At 47.7% G+C, this 18,182-nt stretch overlaps 2 protein-coding genes across 2 annotated transcripts; one reads left to right on the top strand and one right to left on the bottom strand.

The window, feature by feature from the left end:
• Window positions 1–383: 383 nt before the first annotated feature.
• Window positions 384–6,120, bottom strand: LOC308596224 (coiled-coil domain-containing protein 166-like). The gene is made up of 2 exons (XM_081211087.1): window positions 5,758–6,120; window positions 384–1,636 (listed from the first exon to the last, which is right to left on the bottom strand). The coding sequence occupies exon 2, from the start codon at window positions 1,606–1,608 to the stop codon at window positions 595–597; it is 1,014 nt and encodes a 337-aa protein (XP_081067213.1). The 5' UTR covers window positions 1,609–1,636; window positions 5,758–6,120; the 3' UTR covers window positions 384–594.
• Window positions 6,121–11,363: 5,243 nt separating this feature from the next.
• On the top strand, window positions 11,364–14,827 carry LOC308596369 (uncharacterized protein). Its single transcript, XM_081211284.1, has 2 exons — window positions 11,364–11,996; window positions 13,018–14,827. Exons 1-2 carry the CDS (start codon window positions 11,963–11,965, stop codon window positions 14,658–14,660), a joined length of 1,677 nt encoding a protein of 558 aa, XP_081067410.1. The 5' UTR covers window positions 11,364–11,962; the 3' UTR covers window positions 14,661–14,827.
• Window positions 14,828–18,182: the final 3,355 nt, after the last annotated feature.

Genomic DNA, 18,182 nt, shown 5'->3' with positions numbered 1-18,182 from the left:
TAAAGAAACTTGCTAGCGTGAGCCAATGCTCAGGGGTGAAGGGACTAACAATACCTGCAGTGTCACAGGTGCCCCACCCCTTCCACTAATGTAAGTTTGTGCTACTAATGCACTTCACCACAAAGACTCCCTGGCCATTGCCCAGAGAAGGCAGCAGCCTGTGTTGTCCAATGTTTTGCAGTTTCTGCCTCCTGAAGTGGGCAAGGGCTATTGCCCGAGGGCTGGTGGGTGGCAGCAGGCTGCCATGAGAGCCTATGAGAGGGTGCAGGTGTTGCTGCTGACTGTGAGGCCGATGGGCTTGCCTGGGAGTAAGCAGAGGCGCAGCAGCCTCTTCCTCCTGCTTGACTAGAGACCCCATAAGAGGACAGGAAGCTGTTCAGCACTGACGCACATCCACACACATCCTTTTAATGGGGGGGGGGGTTGGTCCATGTTTCCTTCCGCCTCTGATACGAAGCGAAGAGCAGAGCGCATGCAGTCTCCAATCCCCAAACAGCTTGTTGCTGTCTCTGAGTCAGGATTTCTGCCTCCGCATTTAGAAGTCTACTCTCAGGCCTTCTCACCTCTGCTCACACGCCTGGAAACCGCTCGCTCTCAAGACTGCTGGCTGCTTGTGGGCATCGCTTGCTGCTTGCTGCTGCTCTTGGGGCTCCAGATTGGTGGCAAACCTTTGGCGGCTGCTGCCTGAGCATCCCTCTTTGTGGGCCCTTGAGTGCTCGCGCCCCGAGAGGATTTTTGTGCGCTCTTGGGAGGCTGGCTACTGGGAGTGGGGCCAGTCTTCTGAGCCGCCTGTTGCTGGAGCCAGCGGCGCATGTGTGCCAGGCCCCGCCCATACTGGAGCTCCCGCAGGAGCTGCTCCTTCTGCTCTCTCAGCTGCTGCCGGAAGGCTTTCAGGCCTTTAGCTCGCTGGATGAGGCCGAGGAGCTCGTTGCGCAGCCGCCTGTTCTCCTCCTTCACTCGGTTGGTGTGCTGGATGAGGCTGCGCACGGCTTCCTTCTCGGCCTTCTTGGCCAGGGCCTGGACCTTCTGCTCTGCCTGCACCTCGTACTCCGCCTTCTGGTGCAGGTACTTGCTCTTGAGCAAGCGCATTTCCTCCGAGTGCTGGATCTTCATGGCCAGCAGCTCCTTCTCCAGCTCCCGGATGCGGATGAGCTGCTCGGACTGCAGCTCCTTGAAGGGCTTGAGCTCCTCAACCTCCTTGGTCATGAGGGAGAACTTGGTCTCCATCTCAATCAGCTGGCTCCTCATCTCCGTCTCCTTGTCTGTGTACTGGGAGGTCAGCTCCTCCTTCTGCTTCAGGACACTGGTGAGGTCAAAGAGGTTCTGCTCGTTGAGGGTGGTGATGGCGTCCTGGCACCGGGCAGCGCGCTTGTTCAGGTAGTTCAGGTAGGCCTTGCTGTTCTGCCGGATCTCCTGCGCTTCCTTGTCCAGGAACTCGTTCCTGCTCTGGAACTGGTCCACCCATTGCGTGTAGGTGTGGATGTGCTCCGCCAGGATGAGGGACTCCTTCTTCAGGGACTGCTCTTGCTCCGTCAAGAGCGGCCCAGTCGTGCTCTGGCTCTTGGCGATGCTCTTCCGAGCTTTGGACTTGGTCTTCTTTGTCGCCATGCTGTGGCAGGGGCTGCCCTCTCAGGCACTGACGAAAGAGAAATGCAGTGGGATTTTATTTTAAATGTTTTGGTACCACGTTCTGAGGTCCTGAAGTCCTCAGTCAATTTTCTAAAAGCAGCAACATACAAACAGTCAGTTTCAATATAAATGGAACTTTTATGAGCCCTCATTTGAACTGTTGATGATATTTTGGATCTGCACTGAACCAGCACCATTACCCATGTGTCATGGACTGGTTGGACACAAAGGAATAGTGGGAGGAACCAGTTGGGGAACCACCAAGGGAGGAAGGCTCAGAGTCGGCGGCTTGGTGGTGAGATGACAATGAGCGGTCAGAGGGTGAAGAGGGAGCAGACTGGGAGGAGGTGGCAGAAGCAGAAGAGGTGCCGGGGTTTAGTGAGCGGGGGTGAGGGGTCTGTGGCAGAGGGAAGTCTAGAATCAGAAGCGTAAGCAGGAGAGTGGGCTGAGGGAGGCCAAGAGGCAGAGATGAGTCAGGCTGGTGAAGAAACACAAGTGTCTTCCACGCACACACACCCTGCTGTGACAAGCTTTCCTCCTCCCTAGTCTCCCAGGATCAGGAGAGGCATGAAGCAAGAGGAGTATAGGCAGAAACGCAGGTGCCGTCTCAGATTGCTTGGGAAGGCCCTTAGCTGTGGGAAGGTGGGGACTTTCAGGCAAAGGATCAGACCTACCAAGGAAGACTTGCTGTGCTCTTTAGGCTTGGTCCTCTTGTGCAGATCCTTTTTTTCCTAATCAAGAGTTAACTTCACTTGCTCTGTGTGATTTACTGCTTGCTGGCTCCCTCCTGACATCACATGGGAACGGACAGAAGCATTTGAGGCATATATAAAAAGAGTTGGAGAGAGAGGGAACTGGGTGTCGTCCCCCCCCCCCGAGCTCTCCCTGAGCAAGGGGCTGTTTGCCAGATACGGGGCTGGAGGGGGAGCTGCTCCATAGCGCCCAGTCCATAAGGATGTAGTCAGCATATCTCTTTCTTGAGCTGAGCACTTGAAAAATGCAGCTATGCCAGAATGCATGATCTGAGAGATTTTGTTTGGGCATCTCAGAAGCTAGCTCAGAACCTGATTAGTGCTTTGTGCTGAAGCTTCTTCGATTAATTGGGTTTTCACTGTGCATTATGTTAACTTAAAATTTATTAAAATACAATGAAGAAGGGATGGGGCAAAAGGTAAATGCCGTCTATTGAGTTTTTTGGACTGAGAAGCTAAGGGATTTCCCTGTTGTTTCTCAGGCTGCGACATCCTTAATTACTGTATATCAAAAGACACTTTCACCAGTGGTCATTGTGAGGATCTTGGTTCTTGGCTTTTGTGAGTATAAGAAACTGCTAATCCACCTAAGACAATTTCCCAGATGTTTCCTTTCAACACACAAACACCTGAAGACTCCCTTTTATGCTGGACTCCCTTTTCAGACAGAAATCTTTCAAAGTTATTAGAGGTAAATTCACCTCCTCTTTTTGATTGCACTCCAGCTATCTTTGCATCATATTTTGCTTCCACCCAGTTTACAAAATTCTCAAACCTCTATTTAGCTTCTCCTTTAACAAATAAATGAACCCAAAATGCAAGAAATTGTCAACAGTTGTAAGATTAAATTTAGCTCCTCACAGAGTTTCCTGGAATGGATTTGCTCAATCTATATGCAGAAATTCTAGAACTCGCTTAGGATTTCTTTCACATTTTGTGTTAATTGGAGCTGTTGTTGATTTACACTCCCTCAGCAATAACAGAGTCTACCTTTACAATGTCGGCAGAGAAACACCATTTTTTCCTCTGTAATTTTCTTTCTCTATCTGTAGATTTGTAATCCAAATGTTTCCTGAGGCAATTTCTTTTAAGGTGATTTTCTGATCCACAGTTGTAGCACCTACAAATTCCACAAACTTTCAACATGTTGTCACTCTTTCTTTCTTCTACATTCACTTCTTTATCTTGGCTTGTTGAAACAGCTCTCTGCCATCTTTCCTTGCTCCTGTCTTCTTTCTCACTTTGAAATTCTTTAAAGTAGTCCAAACTTCTTTTGCAGTTAACATCCCTCTAACAGTCAGTAATTGGCTGTCTTCCAGATCAGTAATTATTGTGACTCTTGTTCTCTCCTCTCTGTGAAGCCATTCAGGAGAAGGTAAAGGTAAAATGGTAAAGGACCCCAGACGGTTAAGTCCAGTCAAAGGCGATTATGGGTTTGCGGCGCTCATCTTGCTTTCAAACTGAGGAAGCTGGCGTTTGTCCACAGACAGCTTTCCAGGTCATGTGGACAGCAGGACTAAACTGCTTCTGGAGCAATGAGACACCGTGACAGAAACCAGAGCGCACGGAAACACTGTTTACTTTCCCACTGGAGTGGTACCTATTTATCTACTTGCACTTTTTTGGGGGGGTGCTTTTGAACTGCTAGGTTGGCAGAAGCATGGGGAGAGCAACAGGAGCTCACCCCGTTAAGTGAATTTGAACCGCCGACCTGATCAGCAAGCCCAAGAGGCTCAGCGGTTTAGACCGCAGCGCCACCCACTCCCTTCTCAGGAGAAGGAGGGTCTGAAGGTGGTCATTAATACAGGGTCCCATAAACCTTCTCTCCAGAGCAGCATCTCCATCTTGACGCACCAACTGGTATAATTCTTTTCTGTTAGTTTCTCCATACTCAAAGACACAGACATTGTGAAACTTGCTTGCTCCCTTCCTGCAGTTAAACGTTCTGCAGCTTCCACAACCACTTAGCCACATAGGATTCACAGACCCCCGTTTGCCTTTGGGTTATCTGCAAAATCTTCCTTGACTGTGATGACTTCAGATTGCTGGTTTCCAAAGTGAGGGATTGACTTCAAGAATTTGCTTGTTGCTCTCTAGCGCCACCTGCTGGCCATAACCTTTGTTGGTTGTGCTGAAGTAACCGCTTCTCACAGAGGCTGAGGAAGATGAGTTCTTAATTCAGAGGTAGCATTTAGATGAGCAAACAGGCAACCAGTCTAATGTAAGGATTCAATACAAAGTCTCTCTCTCTCTCTCTCTCTCTCTCTCACTCTCACTCACACACACACACACACACACACACACACACACGAGGGTGCAGTCTTTTAAGTACAAGAAAATGGTGCAGTTGTTGCAGGAGTCCAAGGTTGCTTTTCTGTCACTTTGTTCTCCTGGCAGCAGAGGGTGCTTCCTAGCAGAAAGTTCTCCAGCTGTAATCCCCCTGCTGCAGGTCCTTGACAAAATGCTTGACATTCACACTATCTCCTCAACCTCCGACAAACTCCGCATTCTCCTCTCAGACCCAACTCTACACCTCTGCTAGCTTGCACACACAGTTCCCTTCTAAGGAGACTGTTCACGAGACTCACAAGACACAAGACAGTGACTCAGAAGCTGGACTTTGGTTCTGGTCACCTGTTTCACAGCTGTCGCAGTTAACTCCTTCATGTAATTTATCCTTTGTAAAATACACAATTGTAACACATATATCAACAATGACTTTTTGAGCATCCTTTTTGGAGACGCACCATAGCTCAGTGGTAGACTGCCTGCTTTGCATGTGGAAAGAGAAAGAAAGAAAGAAAGAAAGAAAGAAAGAAAGAAAGAAAGAAAGAAAGAAGAGACCCAGGTCTCATCCCTGACATCTCACCTAGCAGTTGGTGAGAAAGACCCTTCTCTGCCTGAGGTTTGGGAGGGCTGGTGCTAGGCTCAAAAACAGGCTATTCTGGGCTGGATGAACCTGACCTGGTCCAAAGCCTTGGACAAGTCACCAAACAGGTGCCAAACAATGATGGCACTTGTCACGCAAATCCAAGCAGACTTTAGGCTTGTTCTGAGGCAGCAGGTCCCCCCCCCGCAGGCTGAGAAATACAGGTAGCAATTTGACAGAGTCACCCATATCCCTCGCATCTTTAGTGCCTGGCCACTATGTCTTGTCTTAACACTGCAAGGACTAACAATGAGATTGTGGTCTGAAGATAAGTGAGAATATACCTATCCTGCCCTGCCCTGTGCTGAGGTGCAAAGGAGCTCTGCTTCAATGCATTTCTGTTTGTACCATTTCTGAAGTTGGGACGGGTGGGCAGCCACCAAGCAGCTGTGAGAGACTCTGAGGCTGAGAGGGTGGCAAGGGCTGAAGGAGTGGCTCTTTCCTCACCTTTCCTCCAAGCAATGGGTGCTGGCGGTGCTGGCAGTGGGGACACGTACGGAGAACGGAGGTTTCTGTTAATATGGGCCCTGCTAGCCCTGAGGAACCATCATCATCAGCAATCCTGAGCAAAGAGCAGAGCAGCCGCCATGAATGGCAAGCTCAATTCCGGGCCACTTTGTAGAAATGTCTTGGACATTTTTGCCCCATCAGAGTGTCAGTCATGCGAGACTTTGGCCTCTTGGATGATCAACCCTCCTGAAAAGCTTAAAGGCAAAAAAGACACCAAAGAGAAGAACTCTGGTATCACAATGGAGGTAGAATCCCCACATTGTTGAAAATGGAAGGTGTCCAAAGAACAGAAGACCATCAGAATCATGTGCTCAAGAGAAGAGCAACTGCGTCACAATGGAGGTGGAATCACCACAGTGCTGAAAACAGAAGGTGTCCAAGGAGGAATAGAGGAGCCCTGCTGTTACCCCTTTGTGACATCAGACTCTCCAGGCCAAAGGATCCTTTTTTGACGGCTCATTCACACCTTTTTGGCATGCTAACTGGTTTGCCCACTAAACAGCAACAACAAACAGGTTTGCTCTTCCCACAGCCAGCCAGGCTGGTTTGCATATCCAGCCCAGGAATTCCTTCTCAGCCTGCATTCTCCCTTCATACCACAAATAATAAAAATCCTACCATTTATTAATATCTTGGGTTTGTTGTTGTTGCTGCTGTTGTTTAGTCGTTTAGTGGTGTCCGCCTCTTTGTGACCCCCTGGACCAGAGCACGCCAGGCCCTCCTGTCTTCCACTGCCTCCCGCAGTTTGGTCAAACTCATGCTGGTAGCTTCGAGAACACTGTCCCACCATCTCGTCCTCTGTCATCCCCTTCTCCTTGTGTCTGCCATCTTTCCCAACATCAGGGTCTTTTCCAGTGAGTCTTTTCTTCTCAGGAGGTGGCCAAAGTCTTGGAGCCTCAGCTTCAGGATCTGTCCTTCCAGTGAGCACTCAGGGCTGATTTCCTTCAGAATGGATCGGTTTGATCTTCTTGCAGTCCATGGGACTCTCCGGAGTCTCCTCCAGCACCAGAATTCAAAAACACCAATTCTTCGGCGATCAGCCTTCTTGATGGTCCAGCTCTCACTTCCATACATCACTAGTGGGAAAACCAGAGCTTGAACTAGACGGACCTTTGTTGGCAAGGTGATGTCTCTATGTATGTCTGCGGTCCCGGGTGCATTTTTTGAGGGACCCCACGACAGGCTGCGCCGCGGGCTCCCCCCCCCCGTGCCCCTCTCCCTTGGGGCAGCCTGTCGCTCTCGCCTGCTCCAGCCCCCGAGCCCGCCTTGGCCTGCAGGGAAGAGATAGACAGACAAGGCCCCCGGTTTAGCCAAGCAGTCCCAGCGGCTCCCCGGATCGGGGTCCCTGCGGGAGTGCAGGGGGCGCCTCCCCAGACTCCGTCCAGCCCTTCTTCCCAGGCGGCTTCCCTTTTCCTCTGCGAGATGCCGCTCCTCTTTCTGGCCAAGGGAGGGAACAGCGCGGAACCCCGTTATTGGCTCTTGTTTTCTTTTTGTTCTTGTTTTAAATAGTGCTTTATTGAAATTAACACAAAAAGCATACAGAGGAATTGTCCAAAAAGGCAAAAAAGAGAGAGAAGATAAAACTGATTACATTACATCACGATATGTTCTTCTTTAATTTCTATTGACTTCCCGTCACCCCACCGTGAATCCACCACTTGATCTATCTAGAGCACTGTATGTTTCTGTTTTATTAAATTTCATCAAAATTGTGAAATCTTCTAATTATCCATCATGCCGTGAGAGCCATTCAGAGGCTGCCACAGACATCCCATTATGACAACAATCCTTTAAATATTTTTTAATACATATCCCATTTCCTAATGAACGTTTGATGGGTGTGACCCCTCCTTTTTTGTGTGGTTCTTGTGAAGTCGGCTGTGTTTTCATTTTGCATCTCTTTCATTTTTCAATTCACCTTTACTGGTTTTTACAAATAGGAATCACTTTCTTAACATAAGATCAAAGTTTCCGTTTCTTGCTGCTGCGCCGGTGCTTCCAGATGATCCCAAGAAAGGGAAGCCAAGAGGAGCTTCTGGATCCCAGTGCGAATTCCCTCCTCGCCTGACTCGCTGGGGCGCTTCTCGGCCGCCCGGCTTGGCAAGGGTTACAGGGAACGGGGCGGGATTCCTAGAGAGGACGGGAGAGGCAGGCAGGCAGGCAGTCGGAGCCGGAAGCCCCGCCCCCCGCGTCTCTTCCGGCCTGGCCGGCGACCCTCCGGTGAGTCTCTCTCTCTCTCTTCGCCCCGGGACGAAGGAGGCGGGGGGGGGGGGCGGGGGGGGGAGCCCGGCCGCAGGGAGGCGCCTGCCGAGGAGGGAAGGAGCCGGACACTCAGGGGGGCGTCTTCTGGAAGTCAGAGAGGGGCTTCTTTCCTTGGCCTCGGGCGGGAGGTCAGCAACACCTGCCCTTCTTCCCCCTCCTGGGGGGGACCCAAGAGCCCTTACGAGGGTTCCCTCTGGGTGGGAGGAAAGAGCAGAGGCCAAGCAGAGCCCATTGAGGCGCAAAGCGGCTAGGGAGCCTGATCTTGACTGATCTGCTGCAAGAGGGTCCCCCACTCCCCCCCCCCCACACAGGAAAGGAAAGGAGAAGGAACCCAGAACAGTGGCGCGCGAGCCACCCTGTGGATCAAGACCACCCCCAGAAACATCAGACCTACATCACAGAAAAGGCGGTCTAAAACAGAACTGTGAATGTTGTTTTTCCTGTTTGCCAGGTTATCTGATAATGCCTTATCTGATTTCTCCTTCCTGATAGTCTGTCACCCATTAAAATGCTGAAACAAAAAAATTCCTTCCAGTAGCACCTTAAAGACCAACTAAGTTAGTTCTTGGTATGAGCTTTCGTGTGCATGCACACTTCTGTGTGTATCTGAAGAAGTGCGCATGCACACGAAAGCTCATACCAAGAACTAACTTAGTTGGTCTTTAAGGTGCTACTGGAAGGAATTTTTTTATTTTGACTATGGCAGACCAACACGGCTACCTATCTGTAATTAAAATGCTGATTACTCAGTTCCTGAGACAATGGGAAGACTTCCTGACCCCCCCCCCCTCCTTGCAGGGAAAACATGTGGTCAGTTTGGGAATCAAAATGGTTCCTGCGCTGATCTATCTAGGTGCTTGGTTGGTACACTTATGAACATTACCATATATCTATGACCTCAAAATTCCTATCACAGGCGTTCCACAGGGCGGGCGCCACCGCCGAGAAGTCCAGCCACTGCCTTGGCAGCCCTGTTTCCTCCGGAGCCTTTTCTCCTGACAAGATCCTGCAAGGCAGTGGAGGTGTAGAAGGAGAGTTGGGCTCCCTTTCCTCCACAGCACTTGCAGAATCCACCTTCTGGGCCTGTTGGTCTTGTCGGCTGAATCTGCTGGAGCCTCTCTTCGTCCACTTGGGAAGTCCCAAACTCACGGAGGGTTCAAGACCCACAGGTTTCCCTCACCTGCCTTAGCTGGCCAGGTGGAGCCATTCCCGGGATTGTGGCCCCTGTCGCAGCTGGCAGCTCCTAGAAGGCCTGGGCGAGAGTTGGGTGGAGGGTGGGGACCACAGGTGGACCCCAGAAGGAGCATGACGGGTCCCCTGCCAGAGGTGCTGCCCCTCCCCTAATACCCCATACGCCCTAGAACAAGGATCTTAGGAATAACCGAGGATACAAAGAAGTCTTTGAGTCTCCTGAGTCTTCATGTTAGTTGTATATAACAAAAATGGCACAATAAATGTGCAAGAATGTCTTCAGCATGTGGTTTATTACTAGTGGTCAATATATGAGTTCTTGGTTCGTGAATTGGTTTAAACAGAAACAAAAGGGCATGTTGTGGAGGCTTTAGGTGAGATTCCTCCATTGCACGGGGTTGGACTAAATGACCACCAGGGTCCCTTGCAACTCTGATTCTATCAAATGGGAGATAGGATAGAACAGAGTTAACAGATAATGTTCTAGGGCTGGGTGATGTCTAGTTTTCAACATTGTAATATATCATACGGATATATCACAGTGTCTGAAATCAGCCTGGAACTGTGGAGAAGCAAATGAAAACTAGCAACTGCTACTACTTAGGGGTCTAAAACGGATACATTTTTAATTACCTTTAGCATATTGTTGCAGCAGTTATTTAATAGGACATATAATTTTAAAATTAGTACATTTGCTCTAAAGCTGTAGAAGTAATAAGTAGCATAGATATCAAAGGTAAAGTAAGAGAATGTTCCCCCCAAAATTAATGACATTGCTAAACAAGAAAAAACAAATTATCTGTCACACTTTTAGATGTTAAAATATTATTCACTATTGAGTCTTAATTGAATTTGTATATACATCCCACAACACCAGTTATTTGATTGTTTGCTAATTTTCTTTTATAAACCCGTTCAAACCAGAAAGAATGGACAAAATGTCACCAAACAAAAATGTATTAAATAAGATGCATATATTTTGCCAGGAAAATGTGCATTTTGGTGTTCTCTGGCAACTGAGAGACACACAGAAGGGGAGAGGGGAGGAAGAGGCTTGAACAACAGGACAAAGTTTATTTTATTTTATTAACATAAGTAAAAGCCTGAGAGGAGGGATGTGGGTGGTGCTGTGGGTTAAACCACAGAGCCTAGGAGTTGCCTATCAGAAGGTTGGCGGTTCGAATCCCCACAACAGGGTGAGCTCCCGTTGCTCGGTCCCTGCTCCTGCCAACCTAGCAGTTCGAAAGCACGTCAAAGTGCAAGTAGATAAATAGGTACTGCTCTGGCGGGAAGGTAAATGGCGTTTCCGTGCGCTGCTCTGGTTCTCCAGAAGCGGCTTAGTCCTGCTGGCCACATGACCCGGAAGCTGTACGCCGGCTCCCTCGGCCAGTAAAGCAAGATGAGCGCCGCAACCTCAGAGTCGCGTTACCTTTAATAGCCTGAGAAGCAATAACGGCAGTTTCTTTTTCCATTGGACTAGCTGCTGCTTCCAAGAGAGCTCCGACTGAGGGCAGCAGCCATTCAAAGGACCGGGCTGGGCAGCAACCAGGAAAGGGCTTGGGGGAGGCAAGGAGGAAAGGGCTTCTTGCTCTGGCGAAAGTCGGGGATCAGGAGACGCCTGCAGGCAGAGAGCCGAGAGAAGGAGCAGGGAAGGGAGCAAGAGGCTCCCAGCAAGAAGCCCAGAGCCGCCACTTACCAGCCTGGCACATGCATTGGAAACTAGAAGCTCATGGCGTCTCTGTTCCTGGGTGGCTGCTTTCTTCAGCACCTGCTCTCCTGGTTTGCTTCCCCTGGCAGGAGGCAGGGAAGCGCTGAGGCGGCAGAGCAACAGGGGCGGCAGGAACCACGAAAAGCAATGACAGCTTCACAGTTTTCCCCACATGGTTACTTTTTACATAGGGCCAGCTCGCATTGTGATTCATGATATATTGCCACGTTGAATGTTATGAAACTGTTGCCATGATGTGGACTTCAGGCTGGCTTTGGATGATGTGCCGATATATCACCCAGCCCTAGTCTGGAGCCCTTGTGGTTGTGCTTAGATTAAGTAAGAGGAATGGTGGAACGGAGTCCCTCCAGAGGTGCTGGGAGCTTCCGTCCTGGGAAGCTTTGAAGCAGAGGCTGGAGTGCCAGGGATGCTTTAATTGAGATTCCTGCATTGCAGAGGGTTGGACAATAATCCTCAGGGTCTCTTCCAAGTCTGTGATTGTATGTCACTAGTATTATTTATCGGTTGTTGTAGTTTTATTTCAGTATTGATTGTTGAATGCTAAATTGGCTTCTAAGCAGTTGACAAACAATAGTCAACATTGGCCAGGGCGCGCCTGATCAGCTCCATCAATTGCCCAATGAGGGTTCCCCCCTAAAACAGCGCACAGGGAGAAAAGAACACAACGTGGAGCTCTAGCCAGTTACACAAAGATTTCAGTCATTAAAATACACAATAAAAGCCTTTTAAATAAGCATTTTAAATAATTAAAATGTGCAGCAAAACAATCCCATTAAAACAACGCAGCAAAGAACAGGCAGAAAACAACAGAGCAAAGTATAGTAGATAATTTTTATGCTATCTAAGACGAAGACCTTTTTATTTTATGGTCCAGTGTGTTTTGAAGATGTAGCTACTTGTTTCACGGACGAGGAGTGAGCGTTGCTGGATCCTGACCAGAGAGCTCTGCCTAAGGAAGTCATGGAGGAGACTCGTGGGATCTTGGACTCTCTCGGTAAGGATCCATTGGATCATAATATCTGTTTTTAAATTCAAGACGTATATCTATGTGATGAACTTCCCACCTACAGAATCTGGGATTCTAACACCCCACCAGCTTACTTTGAATGGAAGGCTACCTACCACTTTTCTGTGAATATTCTTCCTCTGGTTATGCCTTTTTAATCATGATCAGGCTGGACTTCCTAGGCCTTTTAAAATATAGAGTGCAGAGTTGATGGGGAAGTGGAAGTAGCTTTTGCCAGGTTTTTTCTTTTTGCTTCCATCAGTTTTTGGTTGACCAAAGAGACAATTGACAATGGAGATGGAGTGGATTTCATGAGCCAAACAAAATCCATCCCAGGAACGAGCCAGACTTTTCAAATCTCAGGTTCCTATAAATAGGTCAGTGAATGCCAGTCAAAAAAGGCAGTGAACCCTGGAGTACAGAGCTTTCCAAACTTTTCATGTTGGTGACACATTTTTTAGACATGCATCATTTTGCAACACAGTACATTGGTACATCAGGTTAAGTACTTAATTTGTTCCGGAGGTCCGTTCTTAACCTGAAACTGTGCTTAACCTGAAGCACCACTTTAGCTAATGGGGCCTCCTGCTGCTGCTGCGCCGCCAGAGCACGATTTCTGTTCTCATCCTGAAGCAAAGTACTTTCCTGAAGCATTATTTCTGGGTTAGCAGAGTCTATAACCTGAAGCGTATGTAACCTGAAGCGTATGTAACCTGAGGTACCACTGTAATTCAGTTTTGCATCATTTCATGACACAGTAATTCAGTTTTACAAGCAACTAACCCCTTTCCAGCCCCAGGAGGAGCGTGGGGTGAGTTTGTGCGAAAGAGCTACACACTGTAGTTGACACGCTAATGTGTCGCAAAACACAGTTTGGAAAGCTCTGTAGTAAGACCTCACGACTAATGCCCTCAGTTCTTCCTCTATCACAAGTGTTCATTAGCATTGTTCAATAATTTGGGGCTCCATTTCTTCCTGAGGCTCTAATCGGTTTCTCTCCTCGTTGCAGAAGGTGAATTGGAAATAGAGAAGGGAGGCCACCCCAAAATCTGCACAGTGGAGAGGCCGTGTGGAGCGAACTTCAGCCAGAGCTCCCATATCACTTCCCATCGAATAAATCCTACTGGGCAGAAGCGCTATCAGTGCTTGGAATGTGGAAAGAGCTTAAGTAGTAAAGCAAGGCTCTTTTCCCATCAAAGAATTCATACAGGGGAGAAGCCCTATCAGTGCTTGGAGTGTGGAAAGAGCTTTCGTGTGAGGACCCATCTCATGACCCATCAAAGAATTCATACAGGGGAGGAACCATACCAGTGCTTGGAATGTGGAAAGAGCTTTAAAATAAGTGCAAATCTCCATCGACACCAGAAAGTTCACATTGGGGGAAAACCTCACCAGTGCTTGGAATGTGGAAACAGCTTCCGTGAGAGGGCCCATCTCACTTCCCATCAAAGAATTCATACAGGGGAGAAGCCCTATCAGTGCTTGGAGTGTGGAAAGAGCTTAAGTAGTAAAGCAAGGCTCTTTTCCCATCAAAGAATTCATACAGGGGAGAAGCCCTATCAGTGCTTGGAGTGTGGAAAGAGCTTTCGTGAGAATACCAATCTCATGACCCATCAAAGAATTCATACAGGGGAGGAACCATACCAGTGCTTGGAATGTGGAAAGAGCTTTAAAATTAGCGCAAACCTCCGTGAACACCAGAAAGTTCACACTGGGGAAAAACCATATCAGTGCTTGGAATGTGGAAAGAGCTTCAGTAACAGCAGCTACTTCACTTCCCACCAAAGAATTCATACTGGGGAGAAACCATATCAGTGCTCAGAATGTGGAAAGAGCTTCCGACAGCGGTCCAATCTTACAGCCCACCAGATAATTCACACAGAGGGGAAACCATATCATTGCTTGGAATGTGGGAAGGGCTTCCGTGTGAGGTCCTCTCTCACAGCACATCAAGTAATTCATACAGGGGAGAAACCATATCAGTGCTCAGAATGTGGGAAGAGCTTTAGCAGTAGCGCAAACTTATATCGGCATCAGAAAATTCACCGTGGGGAGAAACCACATAAGTGCTTGGAATGTGGGAAGGGCTTCTGTGAGAGGTCCACTCTCAAGGCCCATCAAACAGTTCATACAGGGGAGAAACCATACCAGTGCTTGGAATGTGGAAAGAGCTTCAGTGTGAAGTCCAATCTCTCAGCCCATCAAAGAATTCATACTGGAGATAAACCATATCAGTGCTTTGAATGCGGAAAGAGCTTTAATACAAGCACAAACCTCCATAGTCATCAAAGTATTCACCGTGGGGAGAAACCATTTCAGTGCCAAGAGTGTGGAAAGAGCTTTCTGCGGAAGCGCGGTTTCACTTCTCATCAAACAATTCATACAGGGGAGAGACCATTTCAGTGTTTGGAATGTGGAAAGAGCTTTAAGACAGACGCAAATTTCCATAGTCATCAAAGTATTCACCGTGGGGAGAAACCATTTCAGTGCCAAGAGTGTGGAAAGAGCTTTCTGTGGAAGCAGAATTTCACTTCTCATCAAAGAATTCATACAGGGGAGAAACCATTTCAGTGTTCGGAATGTGGAAAGAGTTTCAGTCAGAAGGGAAATCTCTTGACCCATCAAAGAATTCATATAGGGGGGAAACTATAGGTTAAGGGTTGTTGATTAACATCTTTATTGGTTTTTCTGTTGATTTACAACCACCCTTTTCATACACGTCAACATTCACTATAAATAATTGAAATCTCTCAACATTCCACCATTGAACATGCATGCATAAACAAAAAATAAAATAAATATGTTACTTATCTACTGAACGTTGTTACTTTGTTTGCTTTGGACTTCCTTCCACGTCTTACTAGGGTCCATAGAATTCTTTGTTGTATGCCTTTCCAGTTGTATCTAATCTTCTATTTACCGTTTCTACTGGTTATCTTTACAAGAGTCAATCTAGCCCAGTCAAAAAATTTAAATCGCCGCAGTAATCTTTCAGATATTTTTAAAAATTACTCCAATTGCTGTTAACTTTTTGGTACTCTTGGTCTCTTAACTGCCCTGTCAGCTTATCCATCTCCACATATTCCATCAGTTTTGCTTGCCAGTCCCTCTTCGTTGGTACCGTATTTTTCGCCCTATAGGACGCACCGGCCCATAGGACGCACCTAGATTTTTTTTTTGGGGGGGGGAAATAAAGGGGAAAAAATTATTCCCCCCCCAGGCGCAGGGCTGGGGGGGGAGAAGCCCGAGCTTCCCCCGACCCCAGCCCCCAGAAAGGGTCCCAGAGCGATGGCGAAGGTGAGCGCACCTTTGCCATTGTTCTCGGAGCTTGCAGGGGCTGGGGGTGGTGGAAGCCCGAGCTTCCCCGCCCCCAGTCCCCAGAGCAGGTCGGAGAGCGCTGGTGAAGGTGAGCGCACCTTCGCCATCACTCCCAGAGCTTGCGGGGCTGGGGGTGGGGGAAGCCGGAGCTTCCCCCAACCCCAGCCCCCCCGAACGGGTCGGAGAGCGATGGCGAAGGTGCGTGCACTTTCGCTATCGCTCTGGGACCTTTCGCGGCTGGGGGGATAGCTTCCTGAAGCCTGGAGAGCAAGAGGGGTCAGTGCGCACCGACCCCTCTCACTCTCCAGGCTTCAGCGAAAGCCTGCATTCGCCCCATAGGACGCACCCAGATTTCCCCTTCATTTTTGGCGGGGGAAAAGTGTGTCCTATAGGGCGAAAAATACGGTATTCTTATTCTTATTCTCATTCTTATTCTTATTATTTGGTCTTCTTTCCAGTTTTGTGCTGTCAATACTCTTGCTGCCGTGATGGCGTACATAAATAACTTCTTCAATCTTTGGGGATCTCATCCACAATGATTCCTAGAAGGAAAGCTTTTTGGAAATGATAATTTAAACATCTTTTTTAAACTCATTGTAGATTGTATCTCAGAATTCTCCTATTTTTTTACATCACCATACATGATCCATTGCTCCTACTGCTTTGTTACATTTCCAACATAACTACTTCATAATGTGATTATGGAACATTCAGAAAGTATAAAACCCCTAAGGTCAATAGATTCATCAACTTAAAAGGCAAGTATAGAATTCTTCATACTATCAGAAAGATGCTTCCTGAAGATTAGTTGACATACCAGCTTTTCTTCTGTGAATTGCATCATCAGACAAGCATTTCCATCATTAGCCAACATTTTTTTCACAAACCGCAGGAAGGCTTAATAATCCCCCCCCCCCACCTATTGTATGTGGTCTTGTCTGTTAAGCAATGAGTTCAGTCACTTTGTAAGATATAATCTGCATCTTATCTGAGACTTTTACTTGTTTATTGAAATATGATTGTTGGTATTCCTGCTTTTCCAAAAGCCTTTCAAAATTTTGAACATATTTGTTTGCCAGATTTTCATGTTTTGACAGCAGATGTCTTTATATTGCTCGGGGTTCTCATGAAGGTGTAGTATGAATGTTAGGCCCAAAAGAAAATGGAGAATTCGCAAAACACGATATGCTGGCAAGTGTACCGAGAAATTAGTTTGATCAAAGAGGAATGTATGACTGTGGTGTTGTTTACTGAAAGCAAAAAGCCCCAGACAAAAACAGGGAGGATCTGGCAATGGGCCACGGACATGAGATAAAGGCCTAGGACACACTGTATGTTCTGAGGTGCAGCTGCAGAGGCAACTTGGTGGTGGTCCAGGAGGAGAGCAGAAGAAGAACGGTGGAGGTTCAATCCTTCTCCAAGCCAGCCCACAGATGGCAATGGGGGGGAAAGGCTATAAAAAGGACTCTCTGCATGCCCTCAGTGTGCCGGGACTACGCCACAGCTCGACACCCACAGCTCTTCCGTGAGGCATGATCAACCCACGTGAAGGGCCTTGTGAGTATGGGTGAATGAACTGTGAATGTTTGAACCTCTTGGTACCAATGTATTCAAGTATACCTGACTATGTGAAATAAATGTTGCATGAAAGGTGTGTAAACCCAGATCTGGTCTCCGACATGTCTTATTGAAAGTCCTATAGCATACGGGATATCACTTGTCTCTCCGGATTTCAAGAAAACCAAGTTACCACGGTTTGGTGACAGGGCCATATTGGAACTGGCAGCATTTCAGAGAAAGCAACCTTGGAGGTCCTGGCTTCCAGTATCCTCCAGTATCTCACACTGAGCATCTCTCACTGATCCTGGCCTGACTGCCCTGGCTGCCATTTAGTTTCCAGGCCCAATTCAAAGTGCTGATTTTAACCTATCAAGCCTTAAATGGCTGAGGACCACAATACCTCAAGGACTGCCTCTCTCAATATGAACCGACCTGGATGCTGCCATCATCATCTGAGGCCCTTCTTCATGTGCCGCCTCTGGCAACACAAGAAGAGGCCTTCTCTGCGGTGGCCCTTGGGAAGCTCACCTGACACTATCATTTATATCCTTAGGCATGAGGCAAAACTGTCCTCTGTAACCAGGCATTTGGACTTTAGCCTTGAACTATCTGGGGCCTTTTAGAAGTAAGTGAGATTTTCTCTCTTTCCCCTCTTGTTTTAATGTATCTAGGTGTGGGGTTTTGGGTTGTTGTATTTTTTTTGTAACTTTGGGTTGCCTTGGAAAAGATAAAGTGACCAACATGATGATGTTAGGTTCCAAATGCAGTGGTTTGTTTCATTTTCATCAGTGGAGAACTTAGCATGTGGCCATTGACATCAAGCTGAAGAGCCAAAGGATATGCAGAAAACTGCATAAAAAAATTTCTTTCAGTAGCACCTTAAAGACCAACTAAGTTAGTTCTTGGTATGAGCTTTCGTGTATCTGAAGAAGTCTGCATGCACACGAAAGCTCATACCAAGAACTAACTTAGTTGGTCTTTAAGGTGCTACTGGAAGAAATTTTTTTATTTTGACTATGGCAGACCAACACGGCTACCTATCTGTAACAGAAAACTGCAGTTAGTGAATGCCAAATGTACAGCTAAGGGGCAACACTGTGTTGTTGTTTTTTAAGTGTTTTGCTGGAATTTTACTTAAGCTCTGGTGAAAAAAAGAGAGAAGAAATGTTCTGTATATTTCCTGGCCACCAGCAATGGGGAACTGATGTTGTTGTTGTTTAGTCGTTTAGTTGTGTCCGACTCTTCATGACCCCCCTGGACCAGAGCACGCCAGGCACTCCCGTCTTCCACTGCCTC

This window comes from Podarcis bocagei (genome assembly GCF_964188305.1).
Source record: "Podarcis bocagei genome assembly, chromosome: 10".
Classification (NCBI taxonomy): domain Eukaryota; kingdom Metazoa; phylum Chordata; class Lepidosauria; order Squamata; family Lacertidae; genus Podarcis; species Podarcis bocagei.
Note: the sequence above shows the minus strand (reverse complement) of the source record. Positions and strands in the feature narration are given on the sequence as shown.